This window comes from Capra hircus, chromosome 2, assembly GCF_001704415.2.
Source record: "Capra hircus breed San Clemente chromosome 2, ASM170441v1, whole genome shotgun sequence".
NCBI lineage: Eukaryota > Metazoa > Chordata > Mammalia > Artiodactyla > Bovidae > Capra > Capra hircus.
In genome coordinates, this window is record NC_030809.1 from 68,444,739 (window position 1) to 68,469,143 (window position 24,405).

The 24,405-nt window shown below is 35.5% G+C and overlaps 1 protein-coding gene across 2 annotated transcripts in view; it reads right to left on the bottom strand.

Annotated features, from left to right (window-relative positions):
- DPP10 (dipeptidyl peptidase like 10) overlaps positions 1-24,405 on the bottom strand; it is a 771,622-nt gene that overhangs the window by 2,502 nt on the left and 744,715 nt on the right. For both annotated transcript variants that reach the window (XM_005676208.3, XM_005676210.2), the window contains exons 20-25: positions 21,198-21,392; positions 20,201-20,255; positions 4,711-4,810; positions 4,399-4,457; positions 4,218-4,290; positions 1,496-1,569 (exon numbers count right to left, since the gene is read on the bottom strand). In XM_005676208.3, coding sequence (XP_005676265.1) covers positions 1,496-1,569; positions 4,218-4,290; positions 4,399-4,457; positions 4,711-4,810; positions 20,201-20,255; positions 21,198-21,392 — 556 coding nt within the window. The remainder of the gene's footprint in view (positions 1-1,495; positions 1,570-4,217; positions 4,291-4,398; positions 4,458-4,710; positions 4,811-20,200; positions 20,256-21,197; positions 21,393-24,405) is intronic.

Sequence of the window (24,405 nt, forward strand, 5' to 3'; positions counted from 1 at the left end):
AGAGCTGTCTATGTTCACATTGAACAAGATGGTATTAATATCAATTTAGCTACATTTTAGACAGTTTCATCCTGACTATAGGCCTCTGACCTCCCTTTAGAATATTTAATGTAGAAAACTGGCAACTGTAAGTTCATTCTCTTCCCCTTTGAAATTTATATAAATCTTCTTTCAGACTTTTGCCAGTTTTACAATCCAGGAAATATCTTTCTCAAGGACTTGGGAACCATCTCTCTCTTTCTTTTTTATCTTCTTTTTTTACTTTTAGTTATTTTGGGGGGCAGGGGGACTGCACCATACAACATGTGGCAACTTCGTTCCCAGACCAGAAATGAAACCTGCACCCCCTGCATTGGAAGCACTGACTCTTAACCACTGGACCACCAGGGAAGTCCTGGAAACCATCACTTTGAAATGTAAACACTGAAGGAGAGAGCATCCCCATTTCCCAGTCTCCAAGTTGTAAAACTATCTCTTACCATAAACGCACAAGGAAGTTTACTTTTCCTTTCCTTTCCTTACTTTTCCTTACTTTACTTTTCCTTGGCCTGTTACCAAACACCAGGACCAATGAATCCCTCCATGCGGACTCTTAAAAACTCCCCAGCCCTTTGTTTCAAAAAAGTTGAGTTTAGTCTTCCTCCCTTATTACAGTAGTCCCAAACAAAATTTTCCTTTTTCGTCTACTTTTGCACAATGAAATTTTTACTTTGACAGTGTCCTTTCCAATATCAACAACATCAGTGATTTTTTTTTAAAATATAAGTGAAAATATTGTCACATCAATTCCTGGGTATAAAGTTTTTAGCTAGTGCCACATTTCCCTCTGAGTAAATAAAGCCTCACAGTCTTATCGTCAGTGCCATGACCCTCCATCTGTTTATTGCTACAGCTTCATTTTTCATCATTCTAATCGTGGTACCTATATTTTTGATAAGCTGAATCACTTTTAGTTCTTCCAAATGCTTAGGAATGAAAGTAACTTTATTTCCCTTTCTAACTACTCCATCAGACTGAAAGTTCTTTGATGTTTAAACTATGTCTTCTTGATCCATTTAGTATAGAGACCCATGTAAATTATGTCCTTGATAAATATTTACTAAGTATGGTTGAATGCAGAAATGGAAATGATGTTTTCTCTTTTCCCTTTTTTCTTGTGATATTTACTCAAAGAGTAATGGAGACAGACAGAAAGACAAAGGGACAAGAAGGGAAATAAAATTTATCATTTTAAAAGAATTTCTTATCAGTGATATGAGTAAACGTCTGAGAAACAAGCATTTTTGAAAGAGTTTATGCAATTCACATGTAAAACAAGATGATCTACATTCTCACTGTAAAAAGGAAGTAAAGACAATTTGGTAAAAAAAAAAAAAAAGAACAAAAAAAACAACAAATAAAAGGGTGGGAGATGGAATCATACAAAAACTGTGTTCTGTATCTCACAACAAGAAACTAAGGTAAAACAACACATTCTTCTGAAAAAGTGGCTTACCTGCATAGTATAGTTCACTCCAGCTTTTATTAGGTGTTTGATTAATTCTGCTGAATGTTGGAAATGGACTTTGGCTGCAAGAAATTAAATTATGATATTGAAGGAAATACATTTTTCAGGGTTAGAACATTTCTATAACATTTTTTCAAAGAAATTAAGTATTTTACGTTACATCCAGTGCACATTTAAAAGACTGATACCTAGCTTTATCTGGAAAGCCAGTCCATACAATGGTAATAAAACTTTGAGCTTCACATTATAAAAAATACATTAAAGCAGGAGTTACTACTAAGTCTCTACTTACTCTACAGAATTGTGGTTAGATTTACTTTACTGAATGTCATTTATTATTTCTAATTATTCACGTATTTTATACCATGATAATAATTTTAACAGAGTGAATGCCTGTCTGGATAGTAATACAGCAAACCAGCCTTCTTCGTTTCTGAGGATTACTAGGGTCAATCTCAAACACTGACATTCTGCTTTATATCAAATTAGGAAGAAAAGCACATCTTGAGAAAATAGCATGCATATCTCATTACTCAGGGCTAACATTTAATGTGGACCATATTGGTTTCTCCTCTTTCCTTCTGACTTGCTACTCCCTGAAACTCAGTTACAAAACTGAAATAAGTAGCACAGCAGCCTGCGTGTGCGCAGCAACATTGACCTGAACTAGCTGTGAAGACTGGGGCAAAGCACTTCAATAATTCTGTAGAGCATTTTGCTCATAGGCTGCCTTGGCTGTACATTCTTAACCTGTGAATCTTTAAATTTCTGTAAATAACTTTTAAGCTAACTTTTTCCAACTGTCTTTGTAAAAGTAGGGCAGCCTTACCAATAATTTAGACTTCATGGCTCTAATGCTATGGCACTGATTGATCCTGCCACAGAGCAGACAATAAAAGACTCCAAATAATCATTTTCATCTTTTAAAAGTCTCGTAATCTTTCCCAACATTCTCTTATTGTACTTAATGGGAAAATTACCTTGTCATTTCTAAATAACTGTGCAAATTGCTCCATAAAGGTAAGCTACCAGAAATGCTAATAAATAGGGTAATGACTGAGGTAAAATGATACTCTATATACCGTATTTGTTTATTGTAGAAAACAAACTGAAAGAGACTCCACCATTCAGCTTTATGGATAAAGCTGAAAATAAATGTCCAAATGGCTTTTCCAGTTGTTTTTTTTTTTCCCTGTTTAGTTTCTAGTGCAAAGCGTGTTGATAATTCCCATGTATCCCTTCTTAAAACTAAATAGAGGCATTAAGTCTAGTTGGTTGAGTTTCCTGATTTGACGATAATTTTGAAAGATAATCCTAACAATGGTAGTATTATATTACTATTGACTGACTGCCTATAATCTACCAGTCCCCTATGGAATATGTGAATGTGTGTGTGTGAGTACATTTGTGTGTGTGTGTGTGTGTGCAAACACATAGGCGCATTTCCTTTGAAGTGACTGGTGTTGAAGTTCTGCTTACATTTTATCAGCTGGGTGAAGCATAGCACAGAGCACTGCCAGTTCCCTGTGCTACTCCACACGCTCGCATCAGTCAGTTGTCTTTTGAAGCAAATCAAACGGGTGAAGGGAGGAGGATTAAGCTTTGCCTCTTTGAGGTGGGGCACCTACGAAAATGGTTTGGAAATCTACCTAAGGCAGATTTGTCTCTTCTCCCTCATTTACCTATTTATTCACATATATACTATATACATAAAATATACATCTTGTATATCGGTATTGATATGAGCTCTGATTTAACTATTTTAACTATGACCTGACATGCTTAAAAGTCAAGTTTGAAGGCTAGTGTTATCTTCACTGTAAGACCTTGTTAGTAATATTCTCTGTAAAATGGGATAAAAATACTGAGGCAAGGCAGAGTGGACTGACAAAAACAAGTTTAAGATTTAGGAAATATTGCTTCAAGGCTTTGCTTCTCTTTGTTCACTTGCCAGGTAGCCTTGGATAAATCAGTTTCCTCCTTGAAATTGATTTTTCTCATCTGTGAGTGGAGCTATAAATACTCAGCCTTCTGTTGTAAAATTTCACATAAAGTAATGTGAAAAAAGATATAATTTCTTTGAGCCACAAACACTTCAGGTGAATATAAAATGATATTATTTATTACCAGTCATATCAATCACATCCATCTCCAATGTATAAAACAATAAAAAAGGAGATGATATAAAAGTGTTTTTTTTGGTTTTTTGTTTTAACTTAAGTGAGAAATCTCATCAGAATTTCATCTCAGTGCTGGCACCTTTTGCTATGCTGTTGCTTTTCAGGTTAGAGTCCATTTGCAGTATGCTGAACAACGTGATCCTAGTAGTGACTAACCACACATGGTTATTTATATTTGTTAATTACAATTAAATAAAATGTAAAAATTCAGTTTCTCAGTCATACTAAGCATGTCAAGTGCACATGGCCAGTGGTTACTGTGTTCAGCTGCACAGACATTTCCATCATCACAGAGTTTCACTGCACAGTGGCTGCCATCAAGCCCCGTTGCCTCCTCCACTCTTAGTCCTGATGTCCTTCTGTCCTCTGCCCACTTTCTATCAGGTATCAGATTGCTTGTGCCATTCTCTTCTGCTCTCCTCCCCAGAAGGTTATAGCCCCTCCTGTAAGCAAATCCTTGGAGGTGCCCCTTTGTTCAAGATCAGACTCCTTCAATCAGTAGCAGCAAATGTCACTAAGTAGCTACTTACTGTCAGCAGTCCCATGGATTATTAATATATTTTCTTCTTTCAAGCCATGAATATTATGTAGCACACTAGATGCCTATAAATAAAAACACAGAAATCTGTATATAGAGATTTACCTATATTTGCATTCAGAATTTTTAGAATAAAAATACTATTCTTTATTCAATGTTTTTAAGTTAGTTACCTGGTATGTGCTTTCGTCTTTTGATGGCATACCAAGATATCTTTCAGAGAAAGCTGAGGCTGTGATCCAATAAAACAGAAATTTAAGGATACACTAAAACCCATTTGACTAGCACATTTCATTATTTAGTTTCTACTGTTCACATTTCATTGTCATGCACGAGTAAAACTGATTGAATCAGAGAGGTGATAAACTGTTGAAAACATCTCTGAAGGTACATGGTAAACGACCTCGATTGAGCATCTCTACATGAGGACTTTTGTTTCTATAAATCGATACATTATTTTAGGTCAGTCTGTAGGAAGTACTCACCATACAACTTCAAGTCTATAATGGGTGCAATCACAGATCCACATTTAAAAAGTTTTTCATCTGATTTTAAGATCATGGATGCAATATAGCCACCATAGCCCTGGCCAAAAAAAAAAAAAATGTTTATATATGTAAGATTATTGATTATTCCTGGAGACATTTTAAGGTTTTACCTTTTGGTCACTGTTAGTTAATATACATATCAGAATGTCTCATAATGCTCCAGATTTGAGCAAAGAATACACAAAACATGGTTATGTACAGACAAAAATTTTGAAAAGTTATTTAAATTTTTATATAATGTTACTTCAATAACTTTAGGTAAAATATAAAATTTATTTATTATCAAGTGTCAAATATTTGATCTGATATCTGGGAATAGATCCAAATAATTTGAAATCAGGGTAATATGTGCCTGCATGCTAAATTGCTTCAGTCATGTCTGACTCTTTGTGACTATGGACTATAGCCCAACAGGCTCCTCTGTCCATGGGATTCTCCAGGCAAGAATACTGGAGTGTATTCCCATGCCCTTCTCCAGAGGATCTTTATGACCCAGGGATTGAATCCCCATCTGCATTGGCAGGCAGGTTCTTTACCACTAGTACCACCTGGGAAGCCCAGTGATTAAATCATATATCATTTTAGACATACATATTTAATAAAACAGCATATTCACTTAATAAAATATTTAAAATTATGATTATTAAGAATTAAGAAAGAAGTATTAAATGTTTAATATATATCATCACAAGTATAGATTCTGTTTTCAATCCACACAACTAAACATTTGAAAGAACTCATATATGATAAATACTTTTGCTACTTAGATGTGCTGGATTATTTTTAAATTCAATTTTTAAATATCCACCTTGAAATGCTTTTGAACAAATCTAATTATACATTTTAAAAATATATAAATCAAGGTGTCTAGTTTTCTTTTGAAGACCACTTTTCTGACTAGAAAAATTCCAAGAGGAGATTTTAATAACTATAGTAATGCTGGGTAAAGGGGATAACCTACTAAGTTGTCAGTGCATTTTAGGCATTAATTTTTGCTGTGCTTTTGGTGTTGTGTTTCATTTTGCTAGACATCGGAATATCCTGATCAGTTCAGTTCAGTTCAGTCACTCAGTCATGTCCAACTTTTTGCAACTCCATGAATCGCAGCACGCCAGGCCTCCCTGTCCATCACCAACTCCCGGAGTTCACTCAGATTCACGTCCATCGAGTCAATGATGCCATCCAGCCATCTCATCCTCCCTTCTTCTCCTGCCCCCAATCCCTCCCAGCATCAAAATCTTTTCCAATGAGTCAACTCTTCGCATGAGGTGGCCAAAGTACTGGAGTTTCAGCTTTAGCATCATTCCTTCCAAAGAAATCCCAGGGCTGATCTCCTTCAGAATGGACTGGTTGGATCTCCTTGCAGTCCAAGGGACTCTCAAGAGTCTTCTCCAACATCACAGTTCAAAAGCATCAATTCTTCGACGCTCAGCCTTCTTCATATCCTGATAGGTATTATCATATCCTGATAGGTATTATTAATTAAGATATTAATATTCAAGCCTTATTCCAGACATTCTAATGCAACTGGTTCATGATAAGCTCTACTTGTGAAAGATTTGCAGATGATTCTAGTGTGTTTTGGTGCTATAGGAAACTGTTATTTTCTCTATAACTCTTGAGATGAAAAATAATGTCATTATGCTTATCTAAAGCATCATTTAAAAATGTGTACTGGAAAGTCCAAAATGTAATCAGACATTACTGTAGTGGTTGAGCAAATATATGTGAAGAGTAGCAGAATATACCACCCAAAAGTATGCCACTTAGCATATTAATTATTTTAAGCTATAAGCACTTGCAAAAACAGCAAATGCAGAGAGAAGCTTTCTCTTTCTCTGAATGCCTTTATCTGCCTAAAGGCAGATTCTCCAAAAGTAAATCAATTGTTCAAGGGCCACTGCCTGGAAGTTTCATCACTGAGGGAAGATTGATTCTTGTCACAGGAAAGGAGACTAGAAATTGACACCCAGACTCCCTGTGTCACAAGCCTTGCCTCCCATCTATTCTTCTAAGGCCCCAAGTGTTTCCTAACACTAACTTGAAAAGAAAGTGAAAGCATTAGTCACCCCGTTGTGTCCAACTGTTTGAAACCCCAGGGACTGTAGCCTGCCAGGCTTCTCTGTCCAGAGGATTTCCTAGGCAAGGATACTAGAGTGGGTTGCCATTTCCTTCTCCAGGGGATTCACCCCACCCAGGGATTAAACCTGGGTCTCCTGCAATGCAGGCAGAGTCTTTACCATCTGAGCCATCAAGGAAGCCCCAAAATAATTTACTCTCTCTTAACATACCTATATCCCCTCTTCCCTTTCCCTGTTGAAACTGAGCAGGTCTGAGGGGCTCCTGGGCACAGAAGACTATCTGTCCCCCTTTTCTTTTTTGTAGGGAGTAGATAAGATTCCAACATTCATGGCCTTCCCCGAGTTCCAAAGGGCAGGTTCAAACAGTGGCTAATCAGGGAAGGGAGGGGATGCAGAGAAAAGGGAGGAGTAGTCAAAAACAATAGTACAGCATATTAAACATTGGAGATATTACTTAGCTGATAAAGGTCCGTATAGTCAAAGATATGGTTTTTCCGGTAGTCATGAATGGATGTGAGGAGCTGGACAGTAAAAAAGGCTGAGCACCAAAGAACTATTGCTTTCAAACTGTGCTGGAGAAGCCTCTTGAGAGTCTCTTGGATAGCAAGGATATCAAACTTGTCAATCCTAAAGGAAATCAACCCTGAATATTCACTGGAAGAACTGATGCTGAAACTGCAGTACTTTGGCCACCTGATATGAAGAGCCAACTCACTGGAAAAGACCCTGATACTGGGAGAGAGTGAAGGTAGAAGGAAAAGGGGACAACAGAGAATGAGAAGGTTGGATGGCATCACTGATTCAATGAATATGAGCTTGAGCAAACTCTGGGAAATAGTGAAGGACAGGGAAGTCTGGTGTGCTGCAGTCCATGGAGTGGCATAAAGCTGGACATGTCTTAGGGCCTGAAAAACAAGATTCGCTTCCTTGTAAAGAGAGGGAAACATAAACAGAGATTTTCTTTATAAAGGTAAATGTCCCTTGCAAAAGGGTAACTTCTACTCTGTTTGTAAAGCTTCTCCTGTTTATGCTGTCTCTTAAAACAATCATCTCAAAAAATACTGTTTTGCCAAAGAGACATATTCTGGAACGGCATATTCTGCTCCTCTTCAGAAGTATGAAGAAATGAATGAGTCATGCAAAGCATGCAAATAAACAGCAATTATAGAGCAAAAGTGTTGAGAGACTGAAAATTCTTTCCCTATAAGGAACTTTTCAAGTTTCTAGTTCACTATCATGAAGATTGTGTTGCAGCCAAGAGGTTTCAAATATTTCCCAAGCAGCAACAGTATTCTCATAGTGAAAAATGCATCTTAGCTGAAAACTTTTCTGGTTCTAATTCCACAACTACCATAATTTCTGATTATGATTATGATTTCTGGTTATGATTCTGTTATTTATATAACTTGACTACTTTGAGAGAATAACTGAATATAACTATCCTGAGAATAATTGTATATCATATTTAAATAATATAAATTAATAGATTGTATTGTTTTTTATCTCAGTTTCACATGATTCCTGGATTGAGCTTGATTAACTCCAGGAAGTAAGAAAGGTATCTTTCACAGGAGTGGGGGATCTCATAAAAATACCCGAAAGTTCTTTTTGAGTTCTATTTGAGAGTCTTTTTAAGTTCATATTCTAAACCAGTAGATTTGGGATAGGGCCCAAGATTTTGCATTTTTAACAAATTCCCAGAAGATCTTTATGTTGCTGATCCATATTTTGAATAGAAAGTTTTTATTGTGTAATAATGTAATAAGGATTCCCACCTGACTATCTTTCTAACTTCAGCCAGAATTCCCTAGACTAGTGGAACTTGATGTGTGTGTGTGTGTGTGTGTGTGTGTGCGCACGCACGCGCACATGCACACATGTGTACCAGTGCCCTCAAAATCAATTGAATCAATATGTGTAGAATGGGCTGTGGAGTTCTCCATGTGATTCTAAGTGAAAGTATTGTTGTAAATCACTGCAGCTTGCATAAGACATTGTATCTGCTTTCTTAAAAAAAAATCTGGCATTTGGGATCAATGAAAGTAAATTGAAAACTTAACAATATTGAAAGGTTTTGAATAAAATTCTCTCTATAGCATTTAAAAATCTAATTCAAAATACTGCTTTAATCTAATTTATTTCAGCTAATAAACTCTATTTTTAAAAGAAAATCAATACTGGCAGGATTAAAATAAATTTTAATTGCTTACCTTCTCTATCATTTCATATTTATTTACTGCATATAAGAACAGATCATAGTAGCTTTATCTTAGTTTTTTTATGGAATCTCTATACTGTTCTCTGTATCAGTTTGCATTCTTACCACATTACTGTATGTAAAATGGTTAGCCAGTGGGAGTCCATGTATGATGCTTGGAACCCAAGGCCAGTGCTCTGTGACAACCTAGAAGAGTGGGATGGGGAGGAGGTGGGAGGAAGTTCAAGAGGGAGGGCACCTATATACACCTAATACTGATTCGATGTATGGAAAAAAAGTCACCATATTGTAAAGTAATTATCCCCTAATTAAAATAATAAAATATATAATAATAATAAGAATAGATCATGAAAAAGTTCTTGGAAAAATAATATCCCACAAGATGTTAGGAATCTTAAGTTCTAGTCAGATATGGAATGGTGCTTTAATTTTCAAAGCAACTCATGTCTATCAGGAAGATGCCAAAAACTGGGGTTCATCATATTGACTGTAGTTAATGAGAAGATGTTTTTATTAATGTGATATAGACCAATAATGGTCAATAATTGGTATAGGCTGCTATGCTTCAGTTGTGCTGTCATCTCACTGGTATTCTCAGTGATCAGATTTTTCCATTCATTACAATTGTTACATCATGTGCGTTTGCAAAATATCTTTAGCATTACTTGTAAAATTTTAACAAATTTATCTAGATTTTTAAAAGTTCATTCTGTGGACTTAAAGTACAGAAAATTTTATTTCTTTAAAAAATATATTTTACCCTTGTTGTAAAAAATTGAATCCGATAGACAAAAGGATTAGAAGAGCAGGGGAGAGGGGAAATCTGTAATATCATTTTACTGAGGACTTACATTTTCATCGGCCTCATGTCTTGAAATAATAAAGTGACTTTTTTGACACATTGTGTAAAAAGTGTTTCATGAGTGAGTGAAATTGCTCAGTCATGTCCGACTCTGCAACCCCATGGACTGTAGACTACCAGGCTTCTCTGTCCATGGGATTCTCCAGGAAAAAAACTGGAGTGGGTTGCCATTTCCAACCCAGGGATCAAACCCAGGTCTCCTGCATTGCAGGCAGACACTTTACCCTCTGAGCCACCAGGGAAACCCTAAAGGTTTCATGGTTGTAATCAAAAAGATATAGTAACAGACCTGAAAAAAAGAAGTTTTCCTACAGCTTTAGACTTGTATGATTCCCTCTGAATCACATCACTTCTAATATATAGTGAATTGATTTGAAGTCAAAATACTATAAATACTTTATGAATAATAAAATTTATTATATTAATTTGCATGACAACTGTTAAATTTGTTTAATGTAATCACATATACTATATTACAATTTTTATATTCCTGTCTTGATTGTTTTTCTTCATCTTATACACAAGAGTTCAAACCCTAGAAGTGACTCAGTGTCCCTAACAAACTCTTACCCCAATTGAGACTATTATTAATAAGATTATAAATAATAAATAATTACCTCCATAGGTTGCTTGAAAAACTTCCATACTTATTGCATTTTTAAATTTATTTTACCTTCCAGAAGGTCTCTTGTCTGTCTCCTCAAATTTCCCTATTTTAGACCAATCAATATCTCCTAGTGAAATAGTTCTTGTCTCATGATTGAAAATTGCTAACTCATTGTTAATCTTGATCTCCTGTCTCTCTGCTTCACTTTTCTGAACTGCAATATCATATCTGACATTTTATATACTTTCCTAATTATTTGCTTTTCATTTATCTCTCTTCATTGCATTAACAATTTTTAAAAAGATAGACTTTATTTTTGCTTTTGGTTTGTGTTGGTGACTTCTATATGTCCAGCAACTGAAAAGTGCTAGGCACATAGTATACACTCAGTAAATGTTTGTTGGATGAATAAATTTTAATTTCATTAATGTTGGCCTGGTAATCACAGCAATACAAGTTCTCAGTATGATGCTTATGGGGTATTAAATTTTGTCACTTATTTTTAATTTGTGTCATCAATCTTAAAAAAAGTCAGAAAAATTTCTTTCAGTAGGTTTTTTTTGTTTACTTTTAACACAAATATAATTACTTGGTACAAAGAACATTAGTATTATTATACTATATTTTATGAACTTGATTAGGTCATAAGGATAATTTTTCAAACTAAAACGGTTCAACATCTTTAATCATGTCATTTGAATAATTATTGAGTAACAGATGGCCAGTTAATGGCTAAATATGCTAATAGTATAAGCTTTCCATTTATCTAACAAACAAGTTAGAAAATAGCACTGACAAAAACATACTACTCACAATAAACATTAAAATGTACTAATAAACAATACATAGAAATAAACAAAGCAGGAAAGATACTGACATCCATAAAGAAAACTAAAAATTCTATTGAAAAATACAAAAAGGATTAAATAAAAGAGATGTATTATGTGATTCAGTCAAAGCAGCATCTTTTGAAAATTTCAATTATTCTCAAATTAAATATTGTTTAAATAAAATTTTAGTTAAAAGAATATAGCCAAATGTTTTGGGAGAATTTGAGAAAGTGGAGAAAATAGGAGCAATAGGTCAAAGGTATCTTGAAAGAAAAGAACAAAGACTGGGAAATAATTTAAAATATTAAAATGAATTATTATTAAGCATACTATACCCACCAAGGCTTTCCTGGTGGCTTAGATGGTAAAGAATCTGCCTACAATGCAGGAGACCCGGGTTCGAACCCTGGTTGGGAAGATCTCTTGGAGAAAGAAATGGCAACCCATTCTAGTATTCTTGCCTGGAGAATTCCAAGGACAGAGCCTGGGGGTTTGCAGTCCATGGCATCACAAAGAATTGGAGGCAACTGAGCAACTTCCCTGGTGGCTCATCTGGTAAAGAATCCACCTGCAATGCAGGCGACCTGGGTTTGATCCCTGGATTTAGAAGATCCCCAGGAGAAGGGAATGGCTACCTTCTCCAGTATTCTGGCCTGGAGAATTCCATGGATTGCTACAGCTTCCTGCCTGCAAGAGTATAGTTGATGGGCAACAGCATAATATATCGAAAAATGAAGCACACAGAGACAAATGTTTTTTAAAAATATAAAAATATCAAATATTAACATTTTGGTGAGCTTAGGGAAAAATTCAACTGGCCTAATTACATACCTATTTTAAAACTTTGGAAAATTGGAACAGCAAAAAAAATAAAAATAAAAATTTAAGTAATGATAACTGGATATTCTCCAAATCTGATGAAAACACTAAAGCCAAAAAGCAAGTGTATTCCCCTAAAGGATAAAGGTTGGCTATCTAGCAGGAAAGAGAAAATCCCAGAGGAGAGAAAGAACATGAAATGAGTTCAGTTAAAATGTTTTGGCAACTGAAAATCAAATAAAACATAAATACCTTGACAAGGCTTACAGTCTGACATAAGAAATGAAATAAGAACACAAATATAATGCACTACATTATAATATAATGAATATAAGAAATGACTGATGAAGTGTTCTTTCAATACATAGGAGGGAATGATGATTTCCAGTGGGAGAGATTTGGTGAATAATTAATGGAGGTAAGGACCTCTGAATGAGACTTAATAAGAAGTAGAATTATAAAACCCATGTACAGACTTGAGGCTGTTATTAGAAATAAATTAAAAGGTATGAACAAAAGCAGTGAAGTAAAAAGGTAGAAGAAATACTTATAACCAGTAAGAATTTTGGCTTAACTATATTGAAGAAAATTCGTTTGGAACAATAAATAACTCTCGGAATAAGCTTAAAATCTATGTTAGGTAAAAGTTAAAACTTTTTAGTTAATTTTGTTTACCTATAGAATATGTGTGCAATATTAAAATGAAATTGTATATAAAAAGTCAAGCATTATCTTTTATGTTGGCTGAAGTTTTTCTCTAGTATCCATGTGATAATTTAGAAGAGAATGCATTTATTTAATCAGTGCTTTCCTGGCATTTGCAGGCTTATTATTTCAATTAATAGAATATAGATAGGGATGTTGTCTAAAATTATAAATTATTTGACACAAAACACATTTTTAGAAATACTAAAAACTCTATATTCCTTAATCAGTTTACAAGGGTAGAAAGAATAGTATTGCTTTCCAAATTCTGAAAGACTAAACTGAACAAATTACACATAAAATAAAATATATTGACCAATTTCCTAGAGTTCACTATTTCAGCTTTATGGAGACCAACAATGAAATGTACCTGAAAACTTCTAAGCAAATTTCATTTCTGCTTACAAAGTCAATTATAATGAATGAAATCAATTATTTAGTGAGGGTGATATAGATGTAGATATATACATATAATAGACCATAAAAAACAGAAAGAACTTTAGACCAAAGGGAAGAAAAACCCAGAAACTCAATCAAATAGTTATATAGCTAAAGGAAATAAGTCACTTAAAGATTGTCGATTGAAATTAAAATTCCTGGCCCTCTAGAACGTTTCACTTGGATCATAACACTTTCCACAATAAATTCTAACTCAGCCTAGAATCTTAGAAGGGAACACTGCTTTAGTCTCATTGATGGTAAAAACATTCAGTGTGGCAATACCATTTCTAGCATTTGGTGAAACTGACATCTTAATAGATTCAACTGAAAACAAAACCAAAACTAAACAAAAATAAATAAATAAAAAGTGTTAATTAAAAAAGAATAAAGAACTAAAACAACTAAAAGTAATTTTGAATACAACATTGAGCTGGCACAAAGGTTATGAATTCACAAAGGCCAGGTATTACTGAAAACTGTAAACTTGAGAGGTAAACAAGCATAAAGCCAGTTTCGCTTGCTTGTTTCTTTATTTGTTTTGCAATGCAAGTGATTTTGGCCTTCTGCTATGATGACTCAATGCATGATGTAGACAAAATGCATAGATTCCAAACTAAAAAGAGACTGTACAAAACTCTACCACTAAAGATGACAAGAGATAATTATGCTGCATAAAAGGATTGGTGAAATAATTTTGTTTTTATTCTTGTCATGAAGTTGTACTGAATCAATGAAAAAACTAATCTTGACTAAAAATTTGAGACAAAGTCAACATTAGTGTTTGCTGACCCAATGTATCATGTAAGTATAATTAAAATAAAACAAAGCAAACACAAAAATACAAATGCAATATAAGCCTTAAAGAATTCTAAGTATGAAATCCCAGTTTTGATGGAATTAATGGAAGACAATTAAACATATTCAAAGAACCCATCAAACCCCAAATATGATGAATAAAAAGATATTCATAACTATACACATACTGTAGAAGCTATAAAACTTCAAAGAAAACATATTTAAAAAAAAATAAAGTGAAACTGGCAATATTTCTTAGATGTCAGTTTTTCCTAAGTGATCCACAGATTCAGTAGAATTCCCAAGAAAATCCCCGTGGTCTGTTTTTTGATGGTCCATTGTTTAAGACTCAGTACTTCCAATGCAAGGAGCATAAAGTCAACCCCTGGTCCTTGAATTAAGATCCCACATGCTATGTGATGTAGTAAAAAAAAAAAAAAAAGATTACAAAAGGTGATTCTAAAATTTATAAAGAAATACAATGTCTAAATAAGATAAAAGAACCCTGAAAAAGAACAAGACGGAAGAACTTCTACTATTTCATTTCTAGATACAATATTATTATAAACAGTGATTTTTAGTATGTCAATTATATCTCAGTTTAAAAGATGAAAAAAAGGGAAGAACAGGTTTGTAATTATAATATGCTCCCTCTGATTTAGTGCGGTTTCCCTGGTAGCTCAGAGGTAAAGAATCTGCCTGCCAAGCAACAGATGCAGGTTTGATCCGAGTCAGGAAGATGCCCTAGAGAAGCAAATGGCAACCCACTCCAGTATTTCTTGTCTGGGAAATCCCTTTAACAAAGGAGCCTAGCAGGCTACAGTCCATGGGGTCACAAAGAGTCAGACATGACTTAGTCCGGCTCAGCAACACCAAGAAATATCAAATCACTATGTTGTGAAAACAGACACTAGACGGGAACTAACACAGTATTGTAGAGGTAGGTAGGGGAATTGGATGAAGGCACTCAAAAGGTACAAACATCTAGTTATAAGATAATAATTAAGTACCAGGTATATATAATATACCACATGATAAATGTAGTTAATACTGCTGTATGTTACATATGCTGCTTTGTGGATCACTGTCTTGTCATGCTGAAGGGGTTTGCATATCTCAATGAAGCTATGAGCCATGCCGTGTAGGGCTACCCAAGATCGATAGATCATAGTGGAGAGTTCTGACAAAACGTGATCCACTGGAGGAGGGAATGGAACACTACTCCAGTACACTAGCTGTGAGAACCCCATGAACTGTATAAAAAGACAAAAAGATATGACACCAAAAGAAGAGCCCCACCCGAGGTTGGAAGGTGTCCAATATGCTACAGGGGAAGAGGGAGGAGGTCTTCTAGTAGTTCCAGAAGAAAAGAAGTGACTGGGCCAAAGCAGAAATACTTGTGGATTTTTCTAGTGATGAAAGTAAAATCTGATGCTGTCAAGAACAGTATTGCATTAGAACCTAGAAAGTTAGGTTCATGAACCAAGGTATATTGGACATGGTCAAGCAGAAGACAGCAAGAGTAAACATGAACATCTTAGGTATCAGTGAACTAAAATAGACAAAAATGGTTAATTTAATTCAGATGACCATTATATCTATTACTGTGGGCAAGAATCCCGTAGAAGAAATGCTGTAGCCCTCATAATCGACAAGAGTCTGAAATGTGGTACTTGGTTGCAACCTAAAAATGACAGAATGATCTCAGTTATTTTCCAAGACAAACCATTCAACAACACTGTAATCCATGTCTATTCTCCAACTACTGATGTCAAAGAAGCTGAAGTTGATCAGTTTTATGAAGACCTAGAAGACCTCCTAGAACACCAAAAAAGACATACTTTTCATCATAGAGGATTAAAATGCAAAAGTAGGAAATCAAAAGAGATAATTAGAGTAAAATGTAATTTGGGCCTTGGAGTACAAAATGAAGCAGGGCAAAGGCTAATATAATTCTGCCAAGAGAATGCACCAGTCAATAGCAAACATCGTTTCTCAACAACACAAGAGATTATTTTAGACATTGACATCACCAGATGGTCAATACCAAAATCAGATTGATTACATTCTTTGTAGCCAAAGATGGAGAAACTGGATACAGTCAGCAAAACAAGACCTGGAGCTGACTCAGATCATCAGCTCCTCATAGCCAAACTCAAGCTTAAACTAAAGAAAATGGGGAAAACCACTAGGCCAGCCAGGTACAACTTAAATCAAATCCCCTATGTATATACAATGGAGGTGATTGGTAGATTCAAGGGATGAGATCAAGGAAACAGTGTTCCTGAAGAACTATGGACATAGGTCTACAATATTGTACAGGAAGCAGCAAACAAAACATCCTGAAGAGAAAGAAAATGCAAGAAGTCACAGTGGTTGTCTAAGGAGGCTTTACAAAGAGCTGAGGAAAGAGAAGAAGAAAAGCAAGGGAGAAAGGGACATGTACTCCCAACTAAATGCAGAGTTCCAGAGAAAAGCATGGAGAGACAAGAAGGCCTTCCTCAATGAACAATGCAAAGAAAAGAGGAAAACAACAAACAGAAAGCTAAGACTAGAGATCGCTTCAGGGAAATAGGAAATACCAAAGGAACATTTCATCCAAAGATGGGCATGATAAAGAACAGAAATGGCAAAGATCTAATAAAAGCAGATCAGATCAAGAAGAGATGGAAATAATAAACAGAATATCTGTACAAAAAAGATTTTAATGACCCAGATAACCACTATGGTGTAGTCTCTCACTCAGAGCCAGACATTCTGGATTGTGAAGTTAAGTGAACCTTAGGAAGCACTGCTGCTAATAAAGCTAGTGGAGGGGATGGAACTCCAGCAGAGCTATTTAAAATCCTAAAACATGATGCTATTGAAGTGCTGTACTCAATATGTCAGCAAATTTGGAAAATCCAGCAGTGGCCATAACTCTGGAAAAAGTCAAGTTTCATTTCAGTTCCCAAGAAGGGCAGTACTAAAGAATATTCAAACCACCAAACAACTGCACTCATCTCCCATGCTAGTAAGGTTATGCTCATAATCCTTTAAGCTAAGCTTTGGCATTACGTGAACCAAGAACTTCCAGATGTTCAAGCTGGTTTTAGAAAAGGCAGAAGAACAAGAGATCAAATTGCCAATGTTTGCTGGTTCATAGACAAAGTAAGGGAATTCCAGAAAAATATCTACCTCTGTTTCATTGACTAAGCTAAAGCCTTTGACTGTGTGAATCATAACAAATAGTAGAAAACACTCAAAGAGATGGAAATATGAGAACCTCTTACCTGCCTCACAAGAAACCTGTATGCAGATTCAGTTCAGTTCAGTTGCTCAGTTGTGTTCAACTCTTTGCGACTCCATTGACTGCAGCACGCCAGGCCTCCGTGTCCATCACCAACTCCCGAGTTTACCCAAACTCCTCTCCATTGAGTCAGTGATGCCATCTAAACATCTTATCCTCTGTCGTCCCCTTCTCCTCTTGCCCTCAATCCTTCTCAGCTTTGGGTTTTTTCAAATGAGTCAGCTCTTCCCATCAGGTGGCCGAAGTATTGGAGTTTTAGCTTCAACATCAGTCCTTCCAATAAGCACTCAGGACTGATCTCCTTTAGGATGGACTGGTTGGATCTCCTTGCAGTCTGAGGGCTGCTCAAGAGTCTTCTCCAACACCAGAGTTGAAAAGCATCAATTCTTTGGTGCTCAGCTTTCTTTATAATCCAACTCTCACATCCATACATGACCACTGGAAAAACCATAGCCTTTACTAGACAGACCTTTGTTGGCAAAGTAATGTCTCTGCTTTTTAATATGCTGTCTAGGTTGGTCATAACTTTTCTTCTAAGTAGCAAGCATCTTTTAATTTCATGGCTGCAGTCACCATGTGCAGTGATTTTGGAGCCAAAAAAATTAAAGTCAGCCACTGTTTCCACTGTTTCCCCATCTATTTCCAATGAAGTCATGGGACCAGATGCCATGATCTTAGTTTTCTGAATGTTGAGCTTTAAGCCAACTTTTCCACTCTCTTCCCTCACTTTCATCAAGAGGTTCTTTAGTTTTTCTTCATTTTCTGCCATAAGGGTGGTGTCATCCGCATATCTGAGGTTATTGATATTTCTTCCAGCAATCTTGATTCCAGATTTTGCTTCATCCAGCACAGCATTTCTCATGATGTACTCTGCATATAAATTGAATAAGCAGGGTGACAATATACAGCATTGACTGTGTATTGACTCCTTTTCCTATTTGGAACCAGTCTGTTATTCCATGTCCAGTTCTAACTGTTGCTACCTGACCTGCATACAGATTTCTCAAGAGGAAGGTCAGGTGGTCTGATATTCCCAGCTCTATCAGAATTTTTTCCACAGTTTATTGTGATCCACACAGTCAATGGCTTTGGCATAGTCAATAAAGCAGAAATAGATGTTTTTCTGGAACTCTCTTGCTTTTTTGATGACCCAGAAGATGTTGGCTATTTGATCTCTGGTTCCTCTGCCTTTTCTAAAACCAGCTTGAACATCTGGAAGTTCATATTTCATGTATTGCTGAAGCCTGGCTTGGAGAATTTTGAGCATTATTTTATTAGCGTGTGAGATGAGTACAATTGTGTAGTAGTTTGAGCATTCTTTGGCATTGCCTTTCTTTGGGATTGGAATGAAAACTGACCTTTTTCCAGTCCTGTGGCTACTGCTGAGTTTTCCATATTATAAAGCAGAGATACTACTTTGCTGACAAAGGTCCATATAGTCAAAGTTATGGTTTTTCCAGTAGTCATGTATGGATGTGAGAGTTGGACCATAAAGAAGGCTGAACACTGAAGAATTGGTGCTTTTTAACTGTGGTGTTGGAGAAGAAATACTCTTGAGTGTCCTTTGGACTGCAAACCAATTCAGCCCAAAATCAAACCAGTCAGTCCTAAAGGAAATCAGTGATGAATATTCATTGGAAGAACTGATGCTAAAACTGAAGCTCTGATAATTTGCCCACCTCACGCAAAGATCTGACTAACTGGAAAACACCCTGATGTTGGGAAAGATTGAAGGCAGGAGGAGAAGGAGATGACAGAGGATAAGATGTTTGAACGGCATCACTGACTCCATGGACATTAGTTTGAGCAAGTTCCATAAGATGGTGAAGGACAGGTAAGCCTAGCATGCTGCAGCCTGTGGGGTTGCAAAGAGTTAGACATGACAGAGATTGAACAACAGAACAAGAGAGTAAATCCTAAGAGTGCCCATTTCAAGGAAAAAAAATTTTTTTTCCTATTTAGTTTTGTATCTATATGAGATAATTGTGCTTGTATAATCACTTATGTCTGCCTCTTTGCAACCCTATGGCCTGTAGTCCACCAGGCTCCTCTGTCCATGGGATTCTCCAGGCAAGAATACTGGAGTGGGCTGTCATGCCCTCCTCCAGGGGATCTTCCAGACCCAGGGAACTAACCCACGTCTATTTTTTTCTCCTGCATTGGCAGGTGGGTTCTTTATAACTAGTCCCACCTATACTTTAATAGAAAATTATTTTAAAGGGAAGTAAATAGCATCCAAGAGCACAGCAACATAATTATAAATACTGGTCATTTTTTAGTCTCTAAGCCCTGTAGTCTTTGCCAAGTCTGTGGTGCTTGTTCCTTGTTTGGATAACAGGCTCCTTCAACAGATTTACATGACTGATTATTGCTTGTTATTTAAGTATCCACCTAAATATCACTTAAATTGGAGAGGCCTTACTTGACCACTCAATCAAACAACACTGGTCCTTTCATCCATCAGTTTTTCTTGTTTTGTTTTCCTTAAAAGACACAATACCAGATGAAACTATGCTTTTAATTTACTTGTTTACTTTCTCTTTCTCCTCTCTAGAAGGTAATCTTCATGAAAATAGATTCCTTTTTTTTTTTTTTTTTTGTCCTACTGTTGCTCTATTTCTAACACCAGGTTCCAATTAGAGATACACAGTACATAGTTGCTGAATTAATAAATAACTGAATTTATATAATATTAATAAAATCAAAGTGATACAAAGAGAGTAATTATACAAGTACACATAGAAACAGGTAATGTATGTACACATATTCCTACTGTTTACCTTTCCAAAAATGCTTAATCTTTTGGAGTCAATGTATGGCTGTTTCAGTAAAAATCTGAAATGAAAAAAAATTATAGTTATATCTTCTTGAGTTAAATGAACCATAGAAATTCATTCTTAGCCATAAGGGGAAAAAAAAAAAAAAAAAAAAAACAGAAGTCAAACAAGAACTGCTTTAGTGGTTAGAACTCTGTTCATATAGAACGGTACTGTATACCAAAATCTTGCTTCTCAGGGTAGTGGAGCAATTTGGGTGTCACCCCTGTTAGCTTGTTACAAATGCAGAATCTCGGGTCCACTACAGGCCTACTGAATTAGCATCTACATTTTAACAATATCCTAGGTAATATCTATATGCTGTGTTAAAGAACCTATTAGCTTTCTCAGTTCACCTTTTCTCATTCATGTGGGAAACGTATTTATGAAAGCTCAAGAACTGTAATTAACTGGGAAAATAATAGACATTGTGATTATTTTAAGTAAATAATACTGTAGTTTAATGAAGCTCTCTCCCATTTCACAAATCCAAAGTGAATTCTAATTCTAGAGGGGGACGTATGATAATTCTTTCATTATGTCAATGAGTGTGAAAAATACTTGAAAAAATAGTTTATATCAGGGGTCCCTTTGCCCAGGCCACAGATTGGTACTGGTCCATAACCTCTTAGGAAGTGGGTCACACAGCAGGATGTGAGAAACAGGGGAGTTAGTGCACTTTTATCTATATTTACAGTCATCCTCTCATCACTCTCATTACTGCCTGAGCTCCACCTTCTGTTAGGCCATGGTGGCATCAGATTCTCTCTGGTCCATGGAAAAATTGTCTCTCATGAAACCAGTCCCTGGGATCAAAAAGACTGGGGACTACTGGCCTATATAATTAACCTAGAAAGTTATCTAATCATTAAAACACAAACCTCTTAGCATAAATAGTATTATATATCACATACCTAGCATTCACATAGGACAAACAATAAGAAGATGTACACCTACTTACTTCACAGCTGCTATTTGGTCCTTTACTTCCACTGAGCCTAACCTTCGATGAATCTCTTGCAAAATTTTCAGGCCCTGAAATCCACTTCCTCTGCCATCAAACCGTGCAATGATGATGTTATCCGTGTCGACAAGTACTGAATCCCAGTCAATATGGAACTTATCTGTTACCAGCTGGCCTCCTGGTTCTTCATCCCTGAAAATACAGATACATTGACTCAAAACAAGAGCAATTAATAATGCAATAGAAATATAAGTTTTCTTACTTATTAGTTAAAAATTATGGAAAAGACCCATGTTGATTATTTAAATTTCAGTTAATTCTTGATATTAAACCTGAAAATATAAATGTCATTTCCCTTTGTAAGCTTTTGAATGGAAAACTCTTGAATGAAATTAAAATATAAAACAGAACTTAAAACTATTCATGAGAAACTATTTTAATTCATTTTGTAAAGAGAACAAAGAAAAATACACACACCTTTCATAGACATTTCTAAAGGATGATCATGAAGTTGACATACAGGCCCTACTTTATTGGATTTCTTACAGTGTTTTCAAAATGTCTTACAGAGGGTATATAAGGGGTTAGAGATCTGATAGAAAGCAGGATCAGTCGTGGAGGCTTAAAAATAATTTAATAAGAGATGTGCAATCCTAAAGCATATCAGATTTAAAAAGAAACACTGCATTAATATTTCCTGAATTGTTTCTTGTGACAGAATTCTCACTGAGAAGAATTTAAGCAAAGAGTGAGAAAGATATTTCTCATCTCTGAAGCTGACAGCAAGAAAAGGAAGCAGAGTCACATATGTTTGAAAAATTTGAAAGCTAGAAGTAAAGAAGGACACACAGATTATAAAGCATGAACATTCTCTCCAGAGGGAAAATGTGATACAATTTTAAAATGTCACATTACTGTGGTATTTATAACTTATTCTCTTTGGAATACAGAAAGATGAAAAAAAAAAAAAAAAAGCAGACTCTCATAAAAATCACACAGATTATCTAGGTCCAAAGGCTTCTCCAGTGGTCCAATGGCTCAGAAGTAAAGAAACTGCCTGCAATGCAGGAAGTGCGGATTCATAGGCTACATACCAGAAAATTTCACCCTACACACTCCCTTGTAAAGACACCAAACTTGCCTTCAAGTCTCTGCAAATATATTGCTTAGAAGAACTAAAATATACCAATGCACAAACTAATCCTCATTAACAAGCTCTGAGGTTATCAGGTTTGCTAAAGAAAAAAACTTCTAAGCAGCAAGTGGAACTGAATAGATGCAGAGGTTGAGTGGGACCTAAAGAGGAAACAGGGAATAGGGCAAAATGTCAGACAACGAAAATGTATTGAATGTTATTGCGGGATAAACTGTGTCTCAAAAACTGTATGTTGAATCTGTAATGTGTACCACCTCAGAGTCTGAATGTATTTGGAGATAGTGCTTTTACAGTAGTGATTAAATTGAAATGAGGCTATTAGGCTGAACCCTAATCTAATCTGACCTGTGTCCTTGCAGCAGGAAATTAGGACACACACAGACCCTAGATGCAGGCATGCACAAGGAAAAGAACATGAGAAGAAGGTGCAAGAAAGCAGCCATCTGCAAGCCAATGAGTGGTCTCAGAAGAAACAGAACCTGCTGAACCCTAGCTTTTGGAGGTCTAGCCTCTAGAATTATGACGAAATAAATTTCTGTTGTTTAAGATACCCAGTCTTGTATTTTGTATGTCAGCCCTAGTAAATTAATGCAAAGATCTTTGAGATCTAAGCACTTAGGATCCTTTATTTAACTTACTATAACTACCAAGTTACTTAACCTTTCTAGGGAGGTAGCTGTCTGTTGAATGCGGACTTACTGCATGTGTTCTAATTCCTACATTGTAAATAACAAGTGCTATGGATGGGTTTTAATTATGACCTACTCCATTCCTTTGTAAATCACACATTTCAGAGTGATTACATGATCCAAATCTAGATCTGTTTTGTCTTTCTGCAATGTTTATAATCTTTATCTCTTTTATAAAATTTAATATAAAAAATTTTAATTCATTTTATTTTTTGCACAGTTAGCTCTTGGTCAGGTTATTAGGAATTATGACTAAACATCTCCACATTCTTTTCCCTAGAAATTCAATTGCCTAATTCAGAATGAAGTCTAAAATTGGTATTTTTTTTCCACATTTCCAGAGGATACTGATTTAACTTGTCTACCAGTTGAGAAATGGCATGAATCATCATGCGTAGCACACTTTCTGGTGCATGGAGAACATAGAAAATGCTTGCTGAACTAGATGTTTTCAGGGGAAGTAGACTCGTCTAAAGTTTAAAGTGAGAGGACCTTGAAAAGCTTAATAAATCCTGCATTTTGAAGCTTGGAGATTTATTGAGAATTTTAGAAAGCAAAATATGATTCACAGAGAACAAGATACAAGGATTAACTTTAACATTTAAGCTTAGTAAACACATGACAGTTTAAGTCCCAACTTCACTCTGAACATAGATAGGAAAGATACTAAAACACTAAGACTTAGTTTCCTTATCTTTAATAATGGTAAAATCTGCTGTGCTTTCCTCAAGGAATTTTTAAGCATTAAGTGGCATAATGTACTTGAAAAATACTTTGTGAAATATAGTAAGCAATACAAAATTATTATGTGATTTATTGAATATTTACCAAACTTATGATTAACAAATGATTGAAGATTTTTCAAGGCAAAAACTCAATTCCTTACTCATGCTTGCAATATCAAGAAAATACAGTTTCTTCCTCTGCTCTGCTTTCTAAATTGCCATTTTTAACTTCAACCTTGCTTCACCTGCTTTTAATGTTTGAGCACAAAATGTTATCAATCCATTACATTCAATAATTTTAACATATTGCTCTAACTGGGTGTGTTGTTCTTTCTTTTTTTGGTGCAGAATACAGGTATATCTATTTCAAGATTAATTATAAAAGGACATGGATAATGATGGTAAGCACTGTCAGTATAAGGAATGAGTCAGAGGCTTGCAGGAGCGAAGGGAAAATTTTACACAAAGTGGTGACCAGAAAATACTAGATTTTTTAAAATACAAATTAAGGCAAGAAAATATTACTTATTTGAGGAGGCAGCAATAGCAAGATACATGGTGGTAGGGATGACCATAGGAAAGTACCATAGACCAAATCACCTATCCTATAATAAATGGGTACTACAACTTGCAAC